Here is a 12,320-nt window from a genome sequence, read left to right as displayed (position 1 = left end):
TTTTTGTGAATTCTTCAATCAAGACACTGCAATATTCTATGCATTTCAGATTTCATATTTTGATCTTTTTTGTAGCTTGTAAATTTATAGAAGCTATGCACTAAAACCAAAAAGTCACTGATTTCATAGATTATAAAACAGCAGGCAGTAGACAACCTTCGTCTGGCATGCTGATACAAGTCGATCGCCTTTTAGCAAGCGGCAACAGTTGGAAAAATTTTGAATTAAAGTTGAACAGAATTTTTTGTAACCTATCAGCACAAACAAGTCAAAATCAAAAAATTATAGCTTAATTTGCTCATCTACGCATGAGCTAATGAACTGTTAAAACTTTTACGAGCTCCATAATTACCAATAAGTTCAAGTTGCTTTACACAAAAAGTGCATTGTCGAAAATTTTTGCATTAAACGATATTTTTATGGCATTCAACGACATTAAGCTGGTGCCTAGCGTGAAAAAATACGCTGCAATATTGTAGAGTTATTTACGTGGCGCTTTAACTTTTTATAGTTCATTAAAAGATCGACTACCGAAAATGCGGAAATTTTCTGAACTTAATTAAAAAAAATAAAAATTTTGAAATACTTAGCAAGTGACTCAATATTTCCGCTGTACTTTTCCTTCTCTTTTTTTGCACATTTTAATTATCTCACTCGTTGCCCCGATGCCAATACAATTAACCTTTATTTCACACACCTTGCTTGCATTTTTAATATCATTTTAATAAATGCTCTACGCATGATTGCAGCTTTTATGGAGCCCGATGACATGGCTACTAGCGAAAAACTTGAACGATTGCAACAGCGACGTCAGCGTCGTTCGGCGCCATTTGACGATGATGAAGCAGCGCTAGAGGAATTAGATGATGAATTGGAAACTTTGTCAGCGGAGGCTACGAATACGCGCAATAAACGTCAAGTGCCGTACATAATCTATCCTGAAGTGTTGGTTATCATCGATTATGATGGCTATCGGTTGCATGGCGGTGATAATTTGCAGGTAACTTTGGGTTTAGGAAATGTTTTGAGTAGTTAGTTTTATTTAAGAAAAATTAAAGCGCTCGAAAAGGGTACGACAAGCTTGAATTTGTTTGATCTTCGATTACGATTATGTAAAAATGGTTAGTTAGTGATATCAGGATTTTTATTTTTTTTAATATTTTAGATTCAAGAACATAATTAGTTCCAAGAAATTTTTAGGAACTTCATTGCAGAATAGAATAAAAACAAGGGTACCAAATGAAAGAGAAAATTCTGTAGAATTAAGAAAATTAAAACTTTTTGTACAAAAAAACGAATAGGTATTGAAAATGCGCTTTTAATTAAATTTCAAAAATAAATATTGCAAAATTTCAAGGATATTCAGGGTAAAATTATTAAAGAACACTCCTAATACCTTAGTCCTTATGTACAAAAAATTTAATCGTCATTAATTTTACATTATTTTCTCTTTAATTTGATACTTATATTGTTTTTCTACATTGCACTGAATTTTTTATTATAGAAAAACCAAAAACGCTATATTTGTAAAATTTACTGTCCATGGTATCTATAATCGTTAATCGTTTATTTGTGCGGTCAAATTTAATCGTTATTTTGTGATCTTAATTTTTTTTCGATAAAAAATAATCGTTGTTACGGTCTATGATCCATACTCATACTCGTACTCATAGTCATATTCACAATCATATTCATATTGATATAGATATACATATTCATACTCATGTTCTCACTAAACTCATAAGTACTTATTTTTATGCTCAACTCTATGCTTATATTCATAATTAAATTCATATTCACTTTCATATTCATATTCAAACTCATAATCATAGTCATATTAATATTTACATTCATACTCATACTCATATTCATACTCATACTTATATCCATACTCAATTTCATATTCTCACTTGTATTTATACCCTTATCCATACACATACATATACGTATCCATATTTATACTAAATAATATTCATATCCATATTCATATTTAGCAAAAAAAGATTATTTTCAGCTAGGCGACGAAGATGCAGGCTCGTATTTTCCGCATAATTGATTTAAAATTTTAATTTTTTTTGTCAGACACATTCTTAATCCATCTGCATTTTTCCACGTCTCTTTCCCACTCCTTAAACGTGCAGTTTGCTTCTCCGCCATTGCCAGTGATAACATCAATTTCCTAGAAATAAATCAGCCATAAGAAATTAATCAGCTTCTTTGGCACATGCATCACAATTTATTCGCTACATTACTACTCTGACATTTTTTCAACTTACTCAGACTATGATTTTTTACAATAAATTTTACTGAACCAACTCCTACAGAATAAATTTTTGCAAAACTTTTATTATCGCGTTTTCATAAATCAAATCTGGCTAGCAACTGTCGGCACTTGTCGGCACAGCAGCAGCCAACTATGGTAGTACAGCTAGGCACGCTCGACGGCGCTGCTATTAAATAGCTTTTGTGCGGAAAGAACGTGCACGATGGTTCCATGTCTACTATTTTTTCATACATATGTATTGGCAGATTCCCATTCAAAGGATGCTGATAAAAAAAAAATAAATGATTTTTGTTCACTTTTGTGGCATAATTGTAAGATGTTATTTTTTTTAGACTTGTGCTCTTTCGGTGCAGCTTCCTATCAACTCGTTTAATTTATTTATTTTTTTTTCGTTTTCTATCATCTTAGGTGAAACGCTACTTTGTTTCATTCTGGAATGGCGTGGATTTGCGTTATCGTTTACTAAAAGGCCCAAGAATACGCATTAGCATAGCTGGCATCATTATTTCGAGGGTAAGTAAGATGGGTATAACCTGAGATTGTATTTTTAGAAATTTTTTAGATGTTCGAGTTGATGTGTTATATCTCCCAATCGAAATAATTGCCTGCAATTATATACTCTACGTCCCAACTAGGCCTACTTATTCAAATGCTATAAAAACTTTTCTTTTTTCAAATGTCTTAACCTTTAAAACTGTTATTTGAGGAGAACCTCTCTTTAGCTTACAATGGCTTAAGCAAATCGACTTTATTCAAATGAGTTACGAGTTCGCGTTAAGTGTACCCAAATGCTATATGTATTAGTAAATAGAGCGCCAAAAAGTATGCATCGTGGGATGCTTATGGCCATACTAGCTTAATAATTACATACTTCATTCGCTGTTTTTGTTCATATGCAATTCTCAACCGGATTATGGAAATAACTATTGAACTCGATAGTTTTGTTGACAACCCAGATTCCAAATTTTTTCTCTCTTGAACATGATTTTCCTATTGAAGTTTGGTTTTCCTGGAAGCGAAAATAAAAACTTCACCAGTTCTATAACCATACAGCAGATATATTAAGAAGTGGTCGGTGCCACCGTAGCCTGATTACGTCAAGGCTTACATCAGAGGAAACGGTAGTGTAGCCCAGGCCACTTTCATGTCGACTTTCATGCTGAACTTTTGAAACACTTCGCAGAAAAGCCAGAGTAAGCATCACTGAAGGCAAAGAGCGACATCAGTGGCGACAAAAAAAGGTTTTTGGGCCTTAATGGCCAACCTCAGCCCCAATTCACTCTCAATTAACATTTAAGTTGTCTTTTAGGAATTACACCACTAATTGCAAGTAATTATTGTTTAATTTTAAGTACTTTCAACCAAATTTAAATGTCCATGTTGCTTAAATTTCCGCAAAGTTCTAAGTTTCGCTTTGAAACGCGCGCCTTGTTATAACTTTAATTACATTAATTGTTCGCATGGAATAAATAAATTAAATTAATTTGCTATACGCAGCTGCTCAGCAGCCATTAAATGCTTACAAGCGTCATAAATTTTGGTAAGAACAACGATTTTCCATTGGCAAAGTGACTTGACGCGTTACGCATGCGAGAACATTTTAAGCGCTAGACATTTAATGGGCGTTAGCCATTTTTCTATGTACTATTGCAATTAATTAGAAAACGCTTTTCAAAAAACCATAAAACATTAGTGAACAAAAATTTAGTTGGCTAAGCAATAGAATAAGTATTTATGTAGAGTAGTAACGCAAAAAAAAGAGAAACACATAAACACATTTAGTTAGACATTTAAATGAACGAGTTATCGACATTAGCTTTTGCTTGTTTGTGTTGCAATCGCACGCGTCAAACCATTTGTTCAACGTCCAACGCATAAATGCGTACAAACAATCACTTTATCAAATGTTAATAAATCAAAATTAATGCGCGTAAAAAATACATACATATAAAATGTGTGAAAGAGAAAAAAGAAAAATGATTGCAAATCCAAAATAAAATGAATTGCAACTCAAACGGTAGCACGAAAATCGTTTGGAAGGTAAGCAGCTTGTTGGTGGTAATCGTACAACAGCTGCCACATGTGGCATAACGAGATTTGCAAAAATGCATTTTTCTGCCACATTTTTCACACTTTCGTTTTTTTTCTTTTTGTTAATTTTTAATTTTATTTGTAGCATGAGATAACAGTGTTATTAGTTGTATTTGATGGCGTAATATTTGGCAGTTGACAACTAAGTTGACAAAAAGGCGTATAGATAAGTGGCAAAAATAAATTCAAAAGAGCAAATGTTCTCGTTGTTCCTTTTGCCATATTGGCACACGTAAAACTTTTTAAATTGCGATAAAATTTTGATAGGAAATTTTTGGAAAATATAAATATAAATATATAAATTTGAAGGAGCAAAATTTGTTATTGTACTTGCAAAATTTACATAAAAAAATTTAAAAAGTATATAGTGATAAAATTTTTTTTTTAAATATATAGTTGATGAAATTTAAAAAAAAAATTAAAAATACATTTAAAAGTGCAAATTTTATCGATGTACATAGTTGCAAAATTGTAATTTAAAAATTTCGAAACAGTAGACAAATTTTGATAGGAAATTTTAGTGAAAAAAAATTGGCAAAATAAATTTAAAAGCGCAAATGTGGTCGATGTAGCTGCAGAACTGGCACATGAAACATTTTCAAGTGCGGTACAATTTTGGTAGAAAAATTTTAGAAAATATTTTGGGAAAATGATAAGTTTGAAAGAGCCAATTTTTTCGTGTTTAAAAGAGAAAATTTTGTCGTTGTTGTTCCTGCAGTATTGGCACTTACATATTTTAAATCGCGATAAAATTTTGATACAAAATTTGTGGAGAAAAATTGGGTAAACTTAAAAGTTTCAAAGAACAAATCTTGTTATTGTAGTAGCAAAATGAGCACATATTTAAAATTTGCAAATTAAATTTTAGAATAAAAAATCAGAGAAACTACTTTAACAGAGCATATAAAATTTCAACGAAAAAAATTTAGTACTTAAAAATTTCAGTAATAAAATTTTAAAATAAAAAGGGGCTCACATTTTTCGATGTAACTGAAAAATTTACGCTTACAAATTTTAAAATAGTGAAGAAATTATTACATAAAATTTTTGGAGAAAAATTTATTTAAATATTTTCTTTATTTCGATTAAAAAATTTTGCATTTTAAAGACTCTCCGTTTTTTATTTAGAATTTGACAAGTTTTAATAAAACGTTAGTATGAAATGAAAAAAATGCTTTCAACTAATTTTTCGTTTATTTTTATGGGGTTTCAACGTAAAAAATTTTGATAGAAGCACTTTGAAAAAAAACCAATTTATTAAAAAAAATTTTGTATTAAATTTGTTCGACAAGAGATAACATTTTGAGACAAATTAAAAAAATTATCAAGCTTTTTATCTAAAAAAAATTTATTGAATTTTTTTATTAATCCTCAAACAAAAATTTTGTGGATTTTTACTTCAGCATTTTTTTGAAAGACAAAAAATTATAAATAAAAAAATATATATATTTGGAAATTTTTATTGATATTTTTTTGCAAACAAAAGAATTAGGTTAAACATATGTATCTGCTGTCTATAATAAACTCCTTTTCATCTAAATCAACTAAAATTCTCAATCTGCACAAAAAAGCATCATATCGCGCAAATTTCAATTCGGTGTAACATAACAATTTGCTTCACCGTTGCGTTCTGTTAAGCATTCCGCCATCTGTTCCACTTGTCCAATACCTAATGACCCTAAAGAACATGTTGCAATCATAAAAGCATGCCAATAAATTACAAATATTATTGTAATTATCAACGAAATCCGCTTTCGATGATTGCCCAAAAATACGCCAGAAACGAACGTACGCTCATTCGAATTGTCCATTTGTCAACTGCATTTAACAATATATTAAAATGTGTATTTCGCAATGCAGCTATTGCTAAATATGGCTAATTTGCAATGCCTCTGCTACCAGTTTCAATAACTTCAGCAACCAAATGAAGACACAATTAATGGCAATAAAAATTAACTAAGCAAAAACGAAACGCACCAACATTAATTGAAGGTCATTTGGAGCGACAGCAGTTGGCGCATCACTCTCGCTTGCAAGTTGCAACAGTTGTTTGGTCGCTCAGCCGCTCAGTCATGCTCGGTTGACTGGGCCACCTACTTTTAAACATCTTCGTAACATGGAAGTGGCACACACGCACACATACACATACACATATACTTGTTATGGCCGATAAATCTGGCTAGAAGATGCGCAACTGTACAACTTACGCAAAATCAAAGTCACTGGCGAATCAGGCAAGCGGTCAGCTGCTGCTGCTGATGATGAGCCACACTTTTTGAAGCTGCTGACCATTAAATGCAGAAATGCGAAATATTCTGCTGATGTCGCTAAAAAATTAGTGGCGCACAAATTAAGAATGCATTGCAGGTTTGTACAAACTTCTTTTTTTTTGTCATTTATTCTTTGCTTATTCTAGGTGTCTAGACACATTTGGCAGTTTCGCAACTTACAAGCAAAGTTTATGTTGACTTGCAATTTTACTAAACATTGGTGCATAGTTACCAGTGTGCAAAACATCGATGGCTTGGCTTGTTTTTTTTAGTCACTTTTGCTGGCACAAATTCTTTACAATATTTACTATATTTTTTATTCATTCATTATATTTTTTTTCTTTTTTGCTAAAAACAACCTCCCAGTGGCCAGCTGTTTTATTACTCCATCGCTTGTTCGGTTGACACCACAGCACTGCAGCTTTTGTTGATTGGTCTTTCTTAATTAATTTACGCATACGCAATTAAGAGCATGCGTGATTGCGCTTTAGTCGCTGTCATTAGTTCTACGAAGTGTGTATTTTCTTGCATGGCGAACATTCTAAACCTCAAGTGGGTCAAATCAAAATACATATATATAATGGCCTGCTGTTGGCAGGTCTTTAAAGCCTGGTCTATATTTAATTAGCGAACGACTTCCGGATTTTCAGCTAATTTTTTCATCTAATATTACATGCATTAACTTTAGGTACTGAGTATGAAGGGGCTTCGACGGAGGTTCACGCTTAGTCGTAAACCGATCGAGAACACACTGAACTTCTACTTAATCCAAGTTGATCTCTGGCCACTTAGTAGATTTGAAATTTGAAAATATGTAGAAAACCTTAAAAATTCAAAAAAAGAAGTATAAGAGAACAAACGTATCGTCCATCTCGGTACCGCTATTCCGATCTTAATAAATTTGACAGAATCGCTGGCATACTTGTGCAACTTTTTCACGTTTTTCTTGCAAAATTTCTTCTTCTGCTTCCACTCTTGCTGGCGTTTTGGCATTTCTCTCTCGCAAATGCACCAATGTGACGTCACACAAAAATTATTCTCAAAAATCCTCTCGGATGTGCGCAATCTTGTATTCTATCATTCTTGGTATACAACTAGCTACAGATAGGTGCAGCAATTGTCTCAGCTCCAAGTAGGGTTATTGAGATGCAGGACATCGAAGACGTTTGCCACCGAGGTGCTCTTGTCGAAGCCTCTTCACAGCAACACAATCAATGGTGTGTTTCCAGATAGCTGAATTTTTTATCTCAGCTGCCATTTCTGTCTAGTATGCATTGGTTTCTTCATCTAATAATCCGTACAGGTAGCCCGGTAAATTTTGAAACCTAAGTACTTGAGAAAACGACGACCCTAAAACATGTTTAGCGTTTATTCTCATTGAGTAAACGATACTTCGGTTGAGCTTTTTGCTGTTCCTCAGTTTACGCAGTGTATCAGTATCAGGTCATGTTGTCTCATCCGTTTTAAAGATTATGATTTTGGTTTTTCTTTTTCCTCGAACTGTTAACCACTCTCCTATCCTTGAATGGTTTAACCTTCTTGATCTTCAATGGTGCCATTTGATGTGCAATTTTAGGTAGCCTCTTGTTTTTTCGATACTGAAACAGGAACTATTCCTAAATATTTTTCCAAGACGCGTGGAGTTAGACATTTTACTATTGACGCCTGTCAGGCTCTATTTCTCGCTCCCCGTATCTCGAAGACGTAGGATTCCACACTTTACACAATATATTTTAAAACGAGAGGACAACTATTTGTTGTTGTTGTAACAGCATACGAATTCCCCAAAGAGTATTTTGGGAGTGTTGCTGGAGTGACAGTCCTTGGCCAGATATAAATCTGGTCGTTCCGGCTACGTAAACCCGACTGTCTTGGAGGACAACAACTGTTTGTATGTATTTTCTAAAAGAATCATATTCGGTTCACTTACCTCCTATAGGCAATAGCTACGAATCCTTTAGTGTCTCTGCGATACTTTTTTTCTTTTTATTTCATTTATTTTAGAATAACTTTCTGAAATACACATTTTTTTTAAAACCACTTTAATTCACTTACATTTTTGAAATTGTTCCAAAGATAATGACGTATTTTTTAATTTCATTTTATTTAAATACATCTACACTAGACACTCAGTAATAGGCAATATTCTGATTTTCTGATTTTCCTGTTTCCGATTCGCTGCTGACATGCGGCGCTTTAATTTCTTGGGAAACATTTTAATAACCGGCATACAACACACTTCTCACATCGCTGTCCTAATCTAAGCGCTGGTTAATTTTTCAGCACTCCACAGTAACAGCAACTATTAACCAATCGCCTGAACTACACTTCATATTACTTCAAATTGCTTAATTGGCATTTTACATAATTTTCGGTACGAGTATATTTGTCAAAAGTATTGCGTCAATTTTCAAGCCACACGCCTGTCACACTCGCAGTCGTATACTTACAAATTAATGCTAACCGAAATGATACTGTGCGAGATGCCAAATGCTAGCTGAGCTCAAAAATGCTAACGTCGTATATCCGCATATTCGAAATGACGTCGAAAAAGAGGTGGAAAATACGTCGGCGCAACGCAATGTTAACTTTGAAGTTAATAAATATATTTGTCGATATGCTTCACCGCATGCAACATAGCCAGCCAGCGATCGTGCGCGGATGTAATTTTTTATCGTTTTTGTATTAGCGATTAGCTATTTAGAGGTGTGTATGTGCTCTCATTCAGTGACTATAACTATAACCGTTGACTGCTTTACCGGTTTACTTTCGCAACTCACAAACGATAGACAGAATTCACGCCTTTGACAACCGTCACAAAAACGTGTGATTTACTTGGATTTTCGGTTATTTTATTTGGATTTTTTTATGTGTTTTTTGGTTTGGTCATTTGTGCGAGATTTCCTTAAGGAGCAGCACCACTGTGCAATGATAACTCTCATTTTGCCATTTCGGCTGTTCACATTCACGCAAAAATGTTTGAGTGTGTTGGTTTGGTTAAATGTGAAGCCACCAATGATTTATTGACCGCTGTTTATATTAATTTTCTACGCTTACAGGACTTTACTTCAGTAATTTGAAAGTGCAACTATTTAATTTATTTTTGTATGAGTTCGATTTGCGCAAATTTGCTTATAGCCGGCAATAAATCTTAACGACTGTCAGTGTGGCGATTGGTGGCATGTATGTAAATATGTACCGACCAAATGGTTGGAGGAGTCGTCGATAAGAAAAATTGCATGCATACACTAGTGCCATTTTCTATGCATACTTAGGTACATATAGGGTGATTCAATAAGACCGCAGATGTTCGTAATAGAGCCATTATTTCATGCGATGTTTGGCAAGTGGCACCGTCCTGTTGTTGTCTAATTCCATGCTATCTAATTTAGGCCATAAAAAGTTTGTTATAATGTCAGGATAATGTTCACTCTATACCGTAACAGCATTGCTGGCATAATTTTCGAAGAAGTGCAATCCGAAGGCTCCATCAGCTTAAAACCCACACGAAAAAGTGGCTCGGCAAACGTATCCGTTTGGGTGAAAATGTGCCTCATCGCTCATGGTGATTTTTTTAATCGGCGTAAACGTTTTGCTGTTCAAACGTTCAATTGGTAAATATACAGGCTGCAAGGCGTAGGCGTTTCAATTGCTATGCACGACGACGAATTTAAGTTGTCGCGGCCTGATCCACTCTTTGTTCCACAGCAACAATATTTTAGGTTTAACCTGAACTGGGTCGGTTTCTTCGAATCTCTGCACCAAACGGCTGATTTTGGACTCAGATAGTCGGTTACTTCTGGCAGAACGACTATTTTCATAAAACGTTTGTACCACTTTTACGCATTGCTCAACTGAGTATCGCTCAATGACCGAGTTCGCAAAAGCCTGTAGTGCCAATTGTCTGGTTAAAAATAAAAGTAAACATTAATACATCAAAAATCACTGCTGTCAAAGATCTGCATCACCTTTGTATCACCCTATACATATGGTGTTTATTTATTTAAGTTAGTCGACTTATAGGCCCACGCACTGATAGCTTTTAAATTTATTTCGCTGCTATTGCAACACACACGCACGCTCAGCATATGTGGCCAATTCATTTCAGTCATTTTGGTCTTAATCCTTAAAATAAATATTTTTTCGCCATAAATATTTGCCTAAATGTGCAATATCTTATCGCGCTGTTATATGCTGGTGGCTTTTCCGTATACATACCTACTTGTTTGCCATAAAACTCATTCCAATTTTCGCTTTTCATTATTCCTACTTCGGTCACTGGCATTTGCCGTTCATTCCAGCTGCTGTGTCACTGGTGACAATGCCACCTACAATTTGCACATGCTCATATAATTTTTTCCATGCCATTCTTTTTCGCTTGCACTTTTTCCATGGCAGCAATCGTACTGCAGCAATATGAGCTGGTCAATAAGACGACGCCCACACGCGCTGTCGCAGACAACAATGCAATTGTACCTTGCCTTTATTTGTTGTACGTGTCGGCCATATTTCACAATAGCACGCCGCCACATTTGGTTAGTGATAGCGGCGGGGTCAAGCTCTTAACTGTTTCTCAATGCATTTAAAAGCCTTTTACTTTTATCGCTCGCGATTGCAAAAATTACTAAATTGAATTATTAATAAACAGTCTTTCCAGTATTTGTGCGCGCGAACTACCGGCATTTGTGGGTATAAGCTCTGGTTAGCACTCATACATATCTTGCATAGCTTAGGAAAATTTATTGCACCCGATGCTTAACATGTCACCGCCGACTGGGTTGTACATAAGTAAAAATGTTCACTTTGCTTACTTTTATTTGGAAGTAGGTGTGGGCTATAATTTCTAGGGTGTTTGGGCCACTTTTTTATTGCTAGTGTACTATTTTCCTTAGCCATCGGAGGTTGACCGCGTCGTTGGCATTCTTATGGTAGAGTATACATTTTTTTTTTGAGACCGTATCGCGTTTATGTTGATTGGTGTTTATTTAGCTCGAGAAAGAGATCAAATATTTGGCCAGCTATGATATGTATTGGGTATGTCGGAGTAGAGTCCAAATAAGAGTTGCGCGGTCTTTCCAAGTATCTGAAGTTCTTTATCTGCATTGGGTGCTGGTTGAATTCCAATTTCTCCAATTTGTAATAGTTATAACTGTCCTCTCAGTGAATTCCGATTAAGAGCTACCTGTAAAATGTCGAGTCCATTAGTTGTGCCTTGTAGATCCACATCTCGTCTGAGGTATGTACATAGATCTAGTTCAGAGAGCGTTCCGTCCTCACTATGTAGATAGAGTTCAGGCGACGTCAAAAGTCTTCCCGTTCCAGCTCGGGATTCAGTGCTCTGACATGTCTTTAGCTTAGTCCACTGCGTCCTACTATTTAGTCCCCGGTGACCGAACTGGCTCAGGATAACTTAGAACCGTCCAATCAACAATGTTTATTTGTCCTTAGGTTAGGTTCACGTGGCTGCTGGTCAATTTTTCCGCACACTTAGGCCTTCAAAAGAGCCCCTTTTGATACCACTTCTTCTCTTCTTCTTTTTTGGCGCTGTAACCGCCTAAGCGATTTTGGCCGAGTTCAGCAAAGCACGCCAGTCGTTTCTCCTCTGTGCCAACTGACGCCAATTGGAAACGCCAAGTGAAGCCAAGTCCTTCTCCACCTGATCTTTCCATCGCAGT

General features: G+C 35.0%; 1 protein-coding gene across 6 annotated transcripts in view; it reads left to right on the top strand.

Moving 5' to 3' along the window:
* Positions 1-12,320, top strand: part of sona (sol narae metalloprotease) — a 167,435-nt gene that overhangs the window by 127,399 nt on the left and 27,716 nt on the right. For all 6 annotated transcript variants that reach the window (XM_017612925.1, XM_017612923.1, XM_017612924.1 and 3 more), the window contains exons 6-7: positions 750-1,000; positions 2,693-2,797. In XM_017612925.1, coding sequence (XP_017468414.1) covers positions 750-1,000; positions 2,693-2,797 — 356 coding nt within the window. The remainder of the gene's footprint in view (positions 1-749; positions 1,001-2,692; positions 2,798-12,320) is intronic.

Source organism: Rhagoletis zephyria, unplaced genomic scaffold (assembly GCF_001687245.7).
Source record: "Rhagoletis zephyria isolate East Lansing unplaced genomic scaffold, Rhagoletis_zephyria_1.1 Rzeph_scaffold_00589, whole genome shotgun sequence".
NCBI lineage: Eukaryota > Metazoa > Arthropoda > Insecta > Diptera > Tephritidae > Rhagoletis > Rhagoletis zephyria.
The sequence above is the reverse complement of the archived record's forward strand: the minus strand, read 5'-3'. Positions and strand labels throughout refer to the sequence as shown.